Source organism: Phyllobates terribilis, unplaced genomic scaffold (assembly GCF_046119375.1).
Source record: "Phyllobates terribilis strain yellow unplaced genomic scaffold, ASM4611937v1 Scaffold_9__5_contigs__length_417890890, whole genome shotgun sequence".
Lineage (NCBI taxonomy): Eukaryota > Metazoa > Chordata > Amphibia > Anura > Dendrobatidae > Phyllobates > Phyllobates terribilis.
In genome coordinates, this window is record NW_027362769.1 from 287,154,255 (window position 1) to 287,170,688 (window position 16,434).

General features: G+C 42.6%; 1 protein-coding gene across 3 annotated transcripts in view; it reads left to right on the forward strand.

Annotated features, from left to right (window-relative positions):
• Positions 1 to 16,434, forward strand: part of HECW2 (HECT, C2 and WW domain containing E3 ubiquitin protein ligase 2) — a 324,205-nt gene that overhangs the window by 286,467 nt on the left and 21,304 nt on the right. For all 3 annotated transcript variants that reach the window (XM_073647864.1, XM_073647866.1, XM_073647865.1), the window contains 4 exons: positions 5,207 to 5,336; positions 5,595 to 5,741; positions 9,297 to 9,411; positions 11,698 to 11,783. In XM_073647864.1, coding sequence (XP_073503965.1) covers positions 5,207 to 5,336; positions 5,595 to 5,741; positions 9,297 to 9,411; positions 11,698 to 11,783 — 478 coding nt within the window. The remainder of the gene's footprint in view (positions 1 to 5,206; positions 5,337 to 5,594; positions 5,742 to 9,296; positions 9,412 to 11,697; positions 11,784 to 16,434) is intronic.

Sequence of the window (16,434 nt, forward strand, 5' to 3'; positions counted from 1 at the left end):
TATATATATATATATATACACACACACACACACACACACACACACACACACACACACACACATATATATATACTACACCCCCCCCCCCCTCACATGGACTATAAGACGCACCTCCCCACTTTCTTCCAAAATTTTGGAGGAAAAAAGTGCGTCTTTTATCTGAAAAATAATCCATATTTCCTAACTTCTGTGAGGCATCTACATTTATTCCTCTATTTGTTTTGTTTGCATGGACACCAAATATGCAGACGTGTACTGTTTTTTTTACTAGTATATCATCTAAGTCCATTGATGTATTTTATGTTTAAGAGGGAACTTCTCTTTAGGAATATTGGATTTGACCTGACATTACTATGTAGACCATAGCATAAATGTTGAAGCATATATCTTTTGTAAAGCAATTCTTTTAATTACTACACTCCCCAATGTACACACATATGGGTATAGTTTACCTGTTAGTATAAAAAAGAATAAAAAACCTATATAAAACTTTTTCTCTGTAGTCTGACATGAAATAAATTTAACTACAGTCAAAAATTGCCCTAAGGCAAAAAATAAACTTTAAATGCTCAGGCTGTGATCAAACTTAGTGAGTATTTGACTCTCTTATAAGAAAATGACTTAATGTGCAACAATGCAATACATACAAATGTGATTTTAAAAACACAGGGTCCTATGGGAAATGAATTGTGTGTTCATTAGACAATTTTGAGCAATTCTTACTCAGGCTGACTGGCCAGTGTATACAGATGTCGGTGTGTCTGATCGTCCATTATTCATACCAGCAGTATGCTGCAGTGATACAAACACACCAGGCTACACAACAAGTTATCAACTCTGCAGAACGGCTGCAGTCCATTCCTATACAGCATGGCTGTGTAAATTATTGCTTCGTTCTCCCATAGCATTGCTAAAAAAGTGCCTCCCCATATGTTCCACATTGTCAGACGTTGGGAAGGCTGACTGGTGCTCAGAATTGCCTATTGAATACTCAGCTCATCTCTCTCAGGCAGTCGTGTTTTTAAAATCACATTTGTACATATGGGTTCACTGCTGTATATTAAGTAATTTTCAAATAAAATCTATGTCTTATTACAGTGTCTGCATTTAGAGACTATTTTTTGCTTTAAGACAGTTTGTGATTGTAGTTTACCCTTTGGCCCTGTAGTTTAGTTTTGTTTTGTTTTTTTGTGGAAATCTGACATAAAATATAAAAAAATTAAAACATTAAACATATACATGGGCTTACGAAAGTATTCTCCCCTCTTGGCATTTTTCGTGTTTTGCTAACTCACAACCTGGAATTTCACTGCTTGTTTGTTTTTTGACAGTTTGTCTACGTTCATGTAAAGAACATGCCTACAACTGTGAACATTTGGTTTTATTTTTATTGTGAAGCAAACAACAAATAGGACAAAATAACTGAAAACTTCAATGTGTATAACTATTCACCCACCTAAAGTCTGTACTTTTGTAGAGTCTCCTTTTGCAGCAATTACAACTGCAAGTCGCTTTGGATAAGTCTTTATGAGCTTTCTGCGTCTTGCACTGGGATTTTTGCCCCTTCATCAAGGCAAAACTGCTCCAGCTGCTTCAATTTAGATGGTTTCCTCTGGTGAACAGCAATCTTCAAGTCTGACCAAAGATTCACAATTGGATTAAGGTCTAGGCTTTGACTAGGCCACTCCAAAACATTTAGATGTTTCTCCTTAAACCACTCAAGTGTTGCTTTAGCAGTATGCTTGTGGTCATTATCTTGTTGGAAGGTGAACCTCAGTCCCAGTCTCAAATTACTTTCAGACTTAAACAGGTTTCTCAAGAATATCCCTGTATTTCGCACCATCAATCTTCCCTTCGACTCGGACCATTTTCCCCGTCCCTGGTGCCGAAAAACAGCATGATGCTTCCACCACCATGTTTCACTGTGGGGATGGTGTTTTTCAGGTGATGAGCTGTGTTGCTTTGGCGCCAGACATAGCATTTTCCTTAGTGGCCAAAGAGTTCAATTTTGGTCTCATCTGACCACAGCACCTACCTCCATACATTTGGGGAGTCTCCCACCTGTCTTTTGGTAAACTCAAAATGAGCCTTAAAATTTTTGTGCATAAGTAAAGGCTTTTTTTCTGCCCCCTCTTCCATAAAGGCCACCTCTATGGAGTGGACAGCTTATTGTGGTCGCATGGACAGATATTCCATTCTCTGCTTGGGAACTCTGCAGCTCCTTCAGGGTTACCTTTGGTCTCTGTGCTGCCTCTGCGTTTAATGCCCGCCTTGCCTGGGCTGAGAGTTTTGGTGTGCGGCCCTCTCTTGGCCGGATTGTTGTGGTACCTTGTTCTTTCCCTTTGGTGATATTGGATTTGATGGTGCTCTGTGGGATTTTTAGGGACTTCATAGCAAAAGGGGTGAATACATATGCACATGCCAATTTTTAGTTATTTCATCCCATAAATGTAATTGATGCCTATACTTTTCTAACTTCACTTCACCAATTTAGACTATTTAGTGCTGATGCATCACACACAAATCGGATTATAAAAATAATGTAACAAAATAAAAACATAAAAAAGCCAAGGGGGTGAATACTTTTGCAAGCCACTGTATAAATATTATTATAATACATATAATATATTTTGTATTACATTTTTTGCACTTTTTATTGTAACCTTTTATTAACCTAGACTTATCCGTACTAGAGATGATAGAATATATTAGAGTGGCATTATTTATACTAGAATTTTGCACAAATCCGCATCCGCTGCCGTGTGGATTCAGCAAAATGGTTGGCCGCCATTTTCTGAATCATGGAGCGTTATCAAAAGGATAAAAAAAATACTTATACTCACCTTACTGCACACCTCTCCGGTCCCTCTGCTCCACACCGTCACCCGTCTGGTCCTTGTCGCATCTTCTGAATGCTGCCGCTAGCACGGAAATCTTCAGGCCATCGGGCTCTGATGAGGCGTGGGACGGTTCTGCTTATGCACACGCAAGGTTATGGGACACGTCTTGCATCATGACCTTTCGCGCTTCTGCACAGAACCCTCTTGGGCCTTATAAGAGCCTGAAGTCCCTGCCTAGTCGCAGGGATTTAAGCACTTACAGCAGCGATCAGACAATGCTGCGAGGACCAGACGGTTGGAATGAAGGGACCAGAGAGGTGAGCAGTAAGATTTTTTGTAACATTTTTTACATCTTATATTTATTATGCTCTGGAGACTTCAAAGACCCCAAAGCATAATAATGTACATTAAATACAGAGAATTTCTACGAATCAAATTCACCAGGAAAATCCATGAGAACAGGTGAATTTGAATTCTGACTGATCTTATCTCTAATCCCTTCCCATAAAGTTAGAAACACAATGTAAAAATGTAAATTTATTGTAATATACAGTACTTTGCAAATGTTTTAGACAGGTGTGGAAAAATTCCTAAAAAGGAAGAACACTTTCAAAAATAGATGCATCAATGTTTCTTTTATCCATTAACAAAATGCAAAGTGAATGAACAAAAAATAAATATAAACCAAATCAATATTTGATGTGACCTCTCTATGCCTTCAAATCAGCATCAGTTCTTCGAGGTACAATTGTACACATTGTTTGAGGGAACTCAGCAGGAAGGTTGTTCCAAATATCTTGGAGAACTAACAACAGATCTTGTATGGATGCAGGCTTGCCACTTCATGTAATTTCAGGCAGACTCGATGATGCTGAGATCAGTGCTCTGTGGGGACATATACTGTATTTTGCAGATTATAAGACGCACTTTTTTCCTCCCAAATTTGGGAGGAAAAACGGGGTATATCTTATAATGCAAACTAACCGTATTTTACCTGGGGGGCGGCATCGGATCGGGATCCCAGATACAGGAGGTTGGTGGCGGCGGTAGCGGGGCAGTGCTGTGGCCCCATCCTCAGAAGTCAGCAGTGAGCGGAGGCGAGGTTCCCTATCCCATACATTGCCCTGCTCTGTGCTTCGGCAAAATGGCTGCCGGAGCATGTGCAGATTGAGATCTCGAGAGACGAGATATCATCGCTCGAGATCTCGATCTGCGCATGCTCTGATTGCCATTTTGCCGTAGCACATTGCAGGGCTATGTACGGGATAGGGAACCTCGCCTCTGCTCACCGCCGACTTCTGAAGACGGGGCCGCAGCATCGCCCCGCTACCACCACCACCGACTTGAATCAGCAACACTTCTTCTGAGGACAGGGCCTGCAGCATCGCCCGACTCCTTCCGCCCTCCGCTGCCAATCTCCGGTATGTTTGACCCCCGCTCCACCACCGCTGCCCCCAGGTAAAAAGTATTATAAGGCGCACCATTTTATTTAAAAAAAATAAATAAATTCCTATTTTGCACCCCAAAATTTGGGGTGCGTCTTATAATCCGGTGCGTTTTATAATCCGCAAAATACGGTAATCTTTTCCAAGACTCCTTGTTCTTTTTTATGCTGAAGATAGTTCTTAATTACATTGGCTGTATATTTGGGGTTGTTGTCCTACTGTACAATAAATTTGGAGCCTCCCTGATGTTATTGCATGATAGAAAAGTATCTGTCTGTGGATTTGTTTGTTTTGACAAGGGAACACTTTTTTACTTTGGGCACAGCTCCCTCAGCAGGTGAGAGAAGAGGTTGCGGGAGACCACAGCTCAGCTTCTTCATATAAGCCTATTTCAGGAGCGCACCATCCTCTGCAAGCAGGAAGCCGAGAAGCAGGGGAGCGATGTGCTCCTGAAAACACATCATGAGGAAAAATGTTTCCTCTTTCCAGAGGTTTAGGTAATTTCCTTCAAAGACTCAAAGTAAGGACAATTTTCTGGGGCGCTCCTGATCTGTAGTGGTGAGACAACCTCTTTAACTGTCTGTGAACCTGTAGAGTGGTGATGTTTGGGAGGGTGACATGATCAGGGTATTGTTTGCTCTTCTTTGTGTATATATAGTATTTGTGAAAAACAGCAGCAGTTTTTTCTTTTTTGTATTTTATAATGCTTATGTAAATGTCCTAAATTGTGCTGTAAGACTATATAAATGAGTAATCGCGTATACTCTGATACGCTCTCGACAGAACACCTGACTGACGGTGAGTGGGTGCTGAATCCCTCTTACCTTATGTTTTCAGAGGTCTGACATTCTATTTATTGTCAGTATTCGATGTCTGCCGTGTTAGTCACTCCATTTATATGACTGTCCTTATATATTGCAGACTCTGTGATTTGAGTGACTTAGAATATCTTGATGAAGAATTCCATCAGAGTCTACAGTGGATGAAGGATAATGACATCCATGATATTCTAGACCTTACTTTCACTGTCAATGAAGAAGTATTTGGCCAGGTAAGAAAAAAGTCTTCTAATCTGCTCAGTATTGTAGAGTGTAAAAAATAGATAGATCGATAACACACACTAACAACTGCGTGTGGAAATCAATAAAATGGCTACCATTAATGGACCCCATAATGGAAACCTCATGGTCTCCATTAAAGTCAGGGGGGTTCGGCTGGCGTAGTTTTGTCTGCCTTGTGACCGATCTGCTTAACATTCGTTTTTGTTTTTCTGCATAAAAATATCTGATAAAACTATTACTTTCTCAAGATTACAGAACGCGAGCTCAAACCCGGGGGTGCTAACATAGCTGTGACTGAGAAGAATAAAAAGGAATACATTGAAAAAATGGTAAAATGGAGAATAGAAAGAGGAGTTGTACAGCAGACAGAAAGCCTTGTGCGTGGCTTTTATGAGGTAAATTAATTATTTGTAATATTTTAGCCAAAGTACTTCCAATAGTATAGACAAAAGTAGAGTCTATATCCCTCAACCAACATTCATCATATAAATGTCTGATCGCTGTGGTCCCCACTAATCCCTAAAATAGGTGTCATCTTCACTGCATGTCCATGGCTGGAGTATTCTGTATGGAGCGATGATCGAGTGTGCCTTCCCTTCCATTCAGGACTTAGGAAACAGCAGAGTACCAGAATTTCCACCAACCTTCACGTTTGTAAGTTATCCCTTATCCTGAAGATAGGGTATAATGTCCTGATCGCTGGGGGTCCGACTGCAGGACGCCAAAAAGAGTGCTTTGTATATGGAGCGATGTTTGAGTATACACACTTCTGTTACATTCATTCTCAATGGTACCTCCAGAGATAGCAGAGTGCTGCGCTCCACTTGTCTTTACATCTCCCATAAGAATGAATGGAATGGCAGTACACATGATGAACCTCCGCTACAATCACATAGGGCACAGGTTCTCTGGATCGATGTCCGTCCCAGCAGTCGGACTCCCAGTAATCAGGAAGTTACCCTCTATTCCATTGGTAAGGTAGAACTTCCAAACTTGAGAACAACCCTTTAATTGCCCTTCTTTTAACCTGCCCTTCTATGTACATTTTTGGGGAATGGAGTACACAGAATCCGAAATCTAGTGATTGTGTGGTCCCAGCATTCAGATATTTATCACCTATACTGTATAAGTGATAAGTGTCATTTGTGGTGTGTGTTGTTGTTATTTATATTGATTATCATTAACCTGTTAATGACATACAGTGACGGAAATAATTATTTGATCCCTTGCTGTTTTTGTAAGTTTGCCCACTGACAAAGACATGAACAGTCTATAATTTTAAGGGTAGGTTAATTTTAACATTGAGAGATAAAATATCCAAAAAGAAATCAAGAAAATCACATTATATAAATTGGATACATTTTTTGAATTTTGCAGTGAGAAATAAGTATTTGATTTCTCTGGAAAACAACACTTAATACTTGGTGGCAAAACCCTTGTTGGCAATCACAGCAGTCAGACATTTTTTGTAGTTGATGATGAGGGTTGCGCACATGTCAGGAGGATTTTTGGTCCACTCCTCTTTGCAGATCATCTCTAAATCATTCAGATTTTGAGGCTGTCTCTTGCTAACTCGGAGCTTCAACTCCCTCCATACGTTTTCTTTGGGATTAAGGTCTAGAGACTGGCTAGGCCACTCCATGACCTTACTGTGCTTCTTTTTGAGCCACTCTTTGTTGCCTTGGCTGTATGTTTTGGGTCATTGCCTTGCTGGAAGACCCAGCCCATTTTTAAAGTCCTGGTGGAGGGAAAGAGGTTGTCACTCAGGATTTTACGGTACATGGCTCCATCCATTCTCTCATTGATGCGGTGAAGTAGTCCTGTGCCCTTAGCTGAGAAACAACCCCAAAATATAATGTTTCCACCTCCATGATTGACAGTGGGGACGGTGTTCTTTGGGTCATAGGCAGCATTTCTCTTCCTCCAAACACGGTGAGTTGAGTTAATGCCAAAGAGCTCATTTTTTGTCTCATCTGACCACAGCACCTTCTCCCAATAACTCACAGAAGCTTCCAGGCGATCATTGGCAAACTTCAGACGGGCCTGCACATGTGCCTTCTTGAGCAGGGGGACCTTGCTGGCACTGCAGGATTTTAAACCTTTAAGGCGTAATGTGTTACCAATGGTTTTCTTGGTGACTGTGGTCCCAGCTTCCTTGAAATCATTAACAAGTTCCCCCCGTGTAGTTTTAGGCTGATCTCTCACCTTCCTCATGATCTAGGATACCCCACGAGGTGAGATTTTGCATGGTGCCCCAGATCGATGTCGACTGACAGTCATTTTGTATTTCTTCCATTTTCTTACTGTTGCACCAACAGTTGCCTCCTTCTCACCCAGCGTCTTACTTATGGTTTTGTAGCCATTCCAGCTTTGTGCAGGTCTATGATCTTGTCCCTGACATCCTTAGAAAGCTCTTTGGTCTTGCCCATGTTGTAGAGGTTAGAGTCTGACTGATTAATTGAGTCTGTGGACAGGAGTCTTTTATACAGGAGACTATGTAAGACAGCTGTCTTTAATGCAGGTAACGAGTTGATTAGGAGCGTCTAACTGGTCTGTAGGAGCCAGAACTCATAATGGTTTGTAGGGGATCAAATACTTATTTCTCACTACAAAATGTAAAAAAAAAAATCTAATTTATATAATGTGATTTTCTTGTTTTTTTGGGGGATATTCTGTCTGTGTTAAAATTAACCTACCCTTAAAATTATAGACTGTTCATGTTTTTGTCAGTGGGAAAACTTACAAAAACAGCAAGGGATCAAATAATTATTTCCTTCACTGTATGTCGTACATTTTCATCATAGGTTGATAAGGAATGTGTGTAGCAGTCTTCATACGCAGCAGATGCTGGCTGTGTCACATTGCCGGCATCTGCCAGTAACCATTTAAAATGTTGCTGTCAATCTTTGACAACAGCATTTATTGTCAGTGCACAGACTCCCATCGGGTCCCCATGACACAATCTCAGGAAACCAATGGGTTACCATGACAGCCGGAGCCCTGCTGAACGCCCCCATAACTGCCATCCTGGACCTCCTGTGAAGCTCAGCCACAGGCAGAGCTTCATAAGAAAACTGCAGTGTGACTACATACTGCAATACTGTGGTAAGGTATAGTATATGCAATAAAACCATCACAGGTTCAAGTCTCCTAAGGCCACTAAAATATAAAGTAAAAATATAAAAAAAAAAAATAAAAACCATAACAATTTTAGTTATCCCTCTTTCCTTGCCATAAAACACATAATAAATATGGTGCAAGCCATGAAAGACAGTTTGTTGGCACAAATTACGCCAGATTTCTGGCGCATTTAGCTCTAAAAATCTCACCCATTAACTTTACTTTAGTGTTCATTACACGTATAGCAGTTTATATAATTGTTTTAATATTTTTGCCCAATAATATCAATTAAAAATAAATTAATTTGATCTTTTTCGCCATAACCTCTGAATATTATGTAATTCTGGTAGAATTGTTTGGTTAATAATACAATGTACTAATGGCAAAAAATAAGCTTCACTCTCAAGAACAAAATGAAGCTTCTGTAAGTAGATAAGATCACAACAGACATAGGCTCCGATTCATCAAGACCGGTATTGTTCGTGTCATGAGTTTGCAGAGCGGCCATCGCAACACCCTGTCCCGCCCCTGTTCTGCCCATTTTAGTGGAGCTGGCTGAAATTAGCATGGAAACGCCAAATGTCACTACATTTTTGTGACTTTTCAGAGCGTTTATGCCAGATTCACTTTGATGAATCGGGGCCAGTTTCTTTAGTCCATTGCATACTATTGTTGGAAAGCTTCTATAGCTAAATACTGGGATATGAGCGAATGTTTACTTTGTAATCCATATTGTAAAGTATCTATCCAGAGGTTGTACTAATATACACGGTCCATGGTAAAGTGTTCTGTAAGGTCTCTGACTGTGTTCCTGTCGTTGCCTCTTGCAGGTGGTAGACGCTCGCCTGGTATCGGTGTTTGATGCAAGGGAACTTGAGCTCGTTATAGCGGGAACAGCAGAGATTGATTTGGGGGATTGGAGGAATAACACAGAGTACAGAGGAGGTAAAGAGCTGTTCTGTGGTTGAAATCCAGTTATGTTAGAGCTACATGTTCACATTCAATGTGGAGCTTTGGCTTACAGTTATGCCGAAGATTGTGTTAGGACATTATTACTGTTAGATTCCCTTCTGAAAATGTATTAGAATTAAGTCTATTAATATGTTTCCATTAATATGAAGTTTAAATCTTTTGGCCAACAGATAGTCTTCCTATGCCCCCATACATAGGCACCATCAGTTGGGTATTTCCAATGGTGATTGGGAAGTAAGCTGCTGTCAGACATTCCTGCAGAAGCCAAGGGGCTGAATGGTGAATTACAGCATGCCCGATCCTACTCTTCTCCAGTATCATGTTTGAGGGAAGAGTCAGAATCTCTCATACACATTACAATGACGGGTTTAGACCAGGGCTTTTAGGCTCCGTTCACTTTTTGTCATACTATGTATAAAAATAGGATGTTGATTTATGTCTGCCCTGATGCCATTGACTTCCATTAAAAAAATTATCTGGATCCTGCCTCTTGATAAAACAGAAAATTGTGACTTGCTTTATTTTTCTATTCTGTCCATAAAGAGATTTTTGTTGCGGTCCTTTTTCAAAAATCTGTAAACTGGAAAAAAAAAACGATATTCATCATTCATCATCTTTCATTTCATCATGGACAGAACCATGTTGGCTAAGTCTAACTGCAGTTGTATCTTGTCTGAGAGATTGTTAAAGGAAACCTGTCCGGACCCCATATACCCCTTCATCCCAAACCATTAATATGATTGTGTAGCCCTTTTAAAGGATAAACCAGTTGATCCCTTTATGACCCCAAAGTGCTTCTCTAGTATCCAGAAATTGCATTTGGAAGTGGTGTCTAGAAGTGCACTGCAGTGTGACGATGCACTTACAGCTTCTCAGCCTCATGCTGTATGTCCTACCTAGCAGCACCCTTTATCCTCCACCGGGTGATTGACAGGTCATTTGCACTGGTACACAGCCAATGACCTGTCAATCACCCGGTGGAGGATAAAGGGTGCTGCTAGGTAGGACATACAGCATGAGGCTGAGAAGCTGTAAGTGCATCGTCACACTGCAGTGCACTTCCAGACACACATTCCAAATGCAATTTCTGGATACTTGAGCAGCACTTTGGGGGTCATAAAGGGATCAACTGCCTTATATTTTAAAGGGCTACACAATCATATTAATGAAAGGACAAAAGAAGAAAAAACTTCGAAACACATCCCACTTTAGAAATAGTTCAAAAATAGCTTTTTATTAGAAAAATCCAAGAAAATAACAAGAAATACATATGGATCACACTTAATTTTTGTAAAAATAGGAAAGCTCTCTGTTTAAATATATATACAAAAATGTTCCTGCTCACCCAAACAGGTGGCGTGCTCCTCAGTTGCTGTAAGTGAGAGACCTTTATGGATTATTATGTCCATTAAATGCCATACAATTCTTTTATTTTTACTCCATGCAGCGACTGGGTAATGTGATGATTTGACTTAGGTGTCACAATGATGCATTCCTATGGGCACATATGAGTGAATTTTTTTGTATATATATTTAAGCAGAGAGCATTTATATTAACTGGCATTCCTTGTACATACACAATGTCAATTTAGATTTATTTGAATGCTAACATGGAATTGCCGTCTATTTGGTATAATATTTACTGATGTCTCTGCATTCGATTCTTGATCAATTGTAGTCATCTTTCGCCATATATGAGCCTCTTTTATATTTAAACTTTATCCACTTGTACGCCATCTTTGCTTCCGTGCTCTTTCCTATTTTTACAAAAATTAAGTGTGATCCATATGTATTTCTTGTTATTTTCTTGGATTTTTCTAATAAAAAGCTATTTTTGAACTATTTCTAAAGTGGGATGTGTTTCGAAGTTTTTTCTTCTTTTGTCCTTTCCTTAACATTGTTATACTTCGATTATCCCGACATTCTAACAATATAAGTGCCATGATATGGTGTGTTACCGATTCTCAATATTAGATCCCCCCACATGTTCCATATTGTTAATTATTGCAATCATATTAATGGATTGGGGAGGAATTATGATTTCTGACAGGTTCAATGTAAATGATTTAAGTACTAGCAGTCTAACTTCATGACATCACCTAACTTCCAGTTGGGGTAGTTTGTTAGCAATCATAAAGTTTGGTTTTTTTAATGTATATAATCATAAGCCCCACATTTCTGTATGTATCCATCTTAAAAAAGATTCTTACTGTAAGTGCAGTTGATAATGTTGACTTGTTAACTATTTATTACCCATAGGTTATCATGACAATCATATTGTTATAAGGTGGTTCTGGGCAGCAGTTGAAAGGTTTAATAATGAGCAGCGCCTACGTTTGCTACAGGTAAGTGTTATATTTCCAAACTTTATTACTAAATGAAGAGTTGAGTAGTTGTAGCAGAGAGAGGTCATTATTAGGGACATCACATAGAGGGAACCTGTCAGCAGGGTTTAACCACCAATCTGTCATTCAGGACGGTAACGTGTTCATAATGATGATCTTCTGGCAGATTTGGCAATAATAACTTTGGTTGATGTGTTCATTCTGAAGTATGACGGTGGAGCCACTGTCCTGTGCAATCAGGCTGTCCAGTCCCCCGGCCACTTATGTCATCACAAGCAGATTAAGGCTTGGCTGCCTGCCTCCTCTCACTGCGCATGCGCCACACATTGTACCAGGAGGGGACTGAACAGCTTGACTGTTCAAGAGAGCCGCTCCACCCCCATGACTCCCTACTGCAGCTAGAATACAGTGATCAAATGAGCAGTTATATTTCCCCTAGTCTGCTAATTAGTCTTTTCTCAATACAAACTCAGAAAATATTATTCTAATTAAAAAATACTATATAGTAATAACCTTCAGGCTTCAGTACATGTTGTCATGTTGTTGCTGCCATGTTTCTTATGCAGTTGTGCACAAATGTAGACTTAAAATATATATTTATATATTTATTTTCCTCCTTCCCCCATGACGGCACCACGGAGAGAGGGGATCTGCCCTTCAAGGACAGGAAACCGACAGATAAAAAGGGCGGCACCTCTCTCCCGCATCAGTTGGTTTCCTGTCCTTGACTGGGACCTACAGAAAGAAGAAGGAAAGAAAGAAAGGAAATAGAAAGAAAGATAGAAGATGGACTTACCAGGCCCGGCCAGACCGGTTCAGGCAGCGGGGGTTCCCTGCCTCGGCTGGTGCGGTGTCCTGTAGCACCACCGTTGGGGTCAGTGGGCATCTAGGGTGGCAGGGAGACGCAGCGCATGAGAAGACCGGAGCCGCCGCGTTCTCCAGTGGTGTCGGGGCCCAGGTGGTGAGTATGCCTGGGCTTCCGGGGCCCGGGTCGGTGTGCATACCTGGGCTTCCGGGGGCCATTACGGAAGCATGCGCGCCGAACGCCTCCCCGGTGTGTGGGGAGTCGGCGTGTCTGGGCGCTCGCGCTCGCTGACTCCTTCCCTCTGACGCGAGCCGCAGTGCACCACAGGGTGTCGGCGGCCTGGGCGCACGCGCGCACCGGAAGTGATGCGCATCGCGGTGCCCTCTGGGAGCGACGCGTTTGAACGCGCGCGTGGGAACCGGGATACCCAGCAAAAGAAAGCGTTGGGAGGGATGGACCCCCTGTGGGGGTGGGGCGTCCCCCATGCTGGAAGGTGCACAGGTGGACATGCCAGGTGAGGGGGGCGGAGCCCTATAGGGGTTAAATTGCCGAGAATGCACAAGGGAAGTGCTTCCTGGCAAACTCTGGCACCTTTTTGGCTATGAGCGAGCAGGAGCTACAGGAGGTGCAGTCCCTGCACCCCCACTCACCACCACCTCCACAACATGGGAAACATATGAAAGGACCCCCCAGTGACCGCCAACACAGCCAAGATGACTGTGGAAGTGGGCGGTCTGGCAGGTCTTCGCAACGCGACAAGGACTCCAGCGTGGCGTCAACCTCGAGGAAAGACCCAGCTACTGGAACGGGTTCCTGTTCAAATCCGGTATTCCCTCTTACAACGGGACGGTAAGTGATCATCGTGAAAGCTCACTTGTAACTTGGGACCCCTCTCTTTTCTTCTCTCATCAGGGAAAGAAGAGTACGGGCAAGTCCAAGACAGGAGCTGCGCTCTTTGCGCAGAGGATATGCCCACTTCATGGCAAAAAAGACTATGCAACTCGTGCATTGAACAAACAATCTGCGAGGAGACCCCTAAGTTCGCCTCAGAGCTCAGATCCCTGATTAAATCCCAGGTTGAGGATACCTTCAAGTCCCTGCAGAAGGTGGGGAAGAAACGAGAAAAAAAACAGGAACCTATCTCCTGTATCAGGATCTAGCAGTTTGGACGGGGAGGTGGTAGACTCAGATTCGTCCTGCTTATCTTCGTCCTCGTCATCTTCTGAGGGTGGGGGTTGTAGCTGTTTCCCTATAGAGGGTACGGATAATTTAATTAAGGCAGTTAGGTCTACTATGGGGTTGGTAGATCCTCACCCTAAGAAATCAGTCCAGGATATGATGTTTAGTGGCCTGGAACAAAAGAAAAGGAGATCTTTCCCTCTTAATGATAAATTCCACTCCCTTCTTAAGAGGGAATGGTAAAAGCCGGAAAGGAAGGGCTTGTTGTCACCTAAGAGAAAATACCCCTTCGAAGACCGGGTATGCTCCTTCTGGGGGAAGGCGCCAAAGTTAGACGTAGCAATAGCTAAAGCCTCTAAAAATTTTTCCCTGCCATTTGAAGACATGGGGGTGCTAAAAGACCCAATGGACAAAAAAGCGGATTCCTTCCTGAAAGGAGCTTGGGAGGCGGCAGGAGGAGGGTTAAAGCCCGCAGTGGCAGCCACATGCACAGCCAGATCTTTAATGGTCTGGCTAGATCAGCTAGAAGCGCAACTTAAAAACAAAACGTCAAGGGATAACATACCTGGCTCCATCCCAGTAATGAAGGGCACAGTTGCTTTTTTGGCTGATTCATCAGCCGATTCCGTCAGGCTGGCAGCCAGGGCTGCGAGTTTTTCTAACGCAGCCAGGAGGGCCCTCTGGCTTAAATGCTGGCTGGGTGACCACCAAACAAAATCTAGGCTGTGTTCCATTCCTTGCGAGGGTGAGTTCCTATTCGGATCTACTCTGGATGATATCCTTGACAAAGCCGGGGATAACAAGAAACGCTTCCCGGTCCTCTCCAGTACTTCATACAGGAAGTCCTTTCGGAGCAGTAAATTTATGCGCAGAAAACCCCCCAAATACCAGGATAGGTGGGAGGATAGGAGGAAAAAGGCCAAAGGGTTTATGTTTAACAAGCCCCCCAGCGACAACAGGAAACCCGCCCAATTAGAGTCAGCCCCAGGTGGGGGGGAGACTTCTTCATTTCCTCCCAGCCTGGGAAAAAATATCGAACAGTTCTTGGATTTTAGACCTGATAAAAATAGGACTAAAATTCCAGTTTCACTCCATTCCCCGTCCGAAATTCGTCATAACCCCCATGAGGTCATCAGGGGTAGAACAACTAGCACTAGAACAAGAGATTCTAGGCCTAATAGGGAAAGCAGAAGAGGAAGGATAAGGATTCTACTCCCCTCTGTTCCTCAGGAAAAAAACAGACGGGACATTCAGGACAATTGTAAACCTGAAAAAATTGAACAAATTTCTAAAGGTGCAATCCTTCAAGATGGAGTCAATAAAATCATCAGTGAAATTGTTGTTCCCAGACTGTTTTATGGCTGTCCTGGATCTCAAGGACGCCTATTACCACGTCCCCATACACAGAGACTACCAGAAATTTCTGAGAGTAGCGATATCGCAAAAAGGTATAGTCAAACACTACCAATATACGGCCCTTCCCTTCAGTCTAGCGATAGCCCCAAGGGTTTTCACAAAAATAGTGGCAGAGGTAATGGCCCATCTGAGGGAGCAAAACATCCTGATCACCCCGTACCTGGACGATCTGCTAATAATAGGCAACTTGTTCAACCATTGCAAGGACCATCTAGCAAGGGTCATGGGTTCCTTGACAAATTTAGGCTGGCTTCTGAACCTAAAAAAGTCCAGGTTGGAGCTGGATCAAATTCAAGAGTATCTAGGTATCCTATTAGATTCGAGGAATCAGGAATGCCGTCTCCCGGCAGGGAAAATCCAGAATATGATAGCCCGGATATCTCATGTGAAAGACCATCCCTCTATGACTCTGCGGGGAGCAATGTCCCTTCTAGGTTCCATGACTGCCTGCATCCCGGGGGTCCTCTGGGCTCAGTTGCACACCAGGGACATGTAATGGGAAATCTTGGAGGCAGAAAAGTCACTAAAACGGAAATCTTGGGGGCAGAAAAGTCACTAAAAGGGCTCTTAGAAGGTCGGCTAATTTTGTCATCAAAAACCTTGCTTTCCCTAACATGGTGGACAGAGGTGGACAATTTAACCAGAGGCGTTCCATGGACAATCTCAGTGTCACAGGTTCTAACTACAGATGCAAGCCCCAGGGGGTGGGGGGCTCACCTAAATGACCAAATAGCTCAGGGGGTCTGGTCAGAGGATTTGGAAGGGGTATCTTCCAACATGAAGGAACTTCTGGCAGTAAAATTCGCTCTCTCAAAATTCCTAAACACCATACGGGGACACCATGTAAGAGTTTTTCAGACAACAAGGTAGTAGTGGCATACTTAAATCGCCAGGGGGGGACCCGGTCCCATTCTCTACTACAGGTGTCAAAATCCATCTTCCAGGTAGCAGAGAACAATCTAGAGTCCCTGTCTGCACTCCACATAAAAGGAACAGAAAATATCACAGCAGACTTTCTGAGCAGTACCCAGCTGAGACAGGACGAATGGGAGCTGAATCAGTTGGTGTTCAACCAAAACACGGAGTTTTGGGGGAACCCTTCCATAGACCTATTCGCCAACTGGCAGAACAAAAAAGTGGACATATTCTGCTCAATCAACCCCAAGGGGAACCCAGTGGCATTAGATGCCTTCTCAATTCCATAAATCCACCAGCTAGCCTATACCTTTCCTCCGATCGCTCTGATTCCGG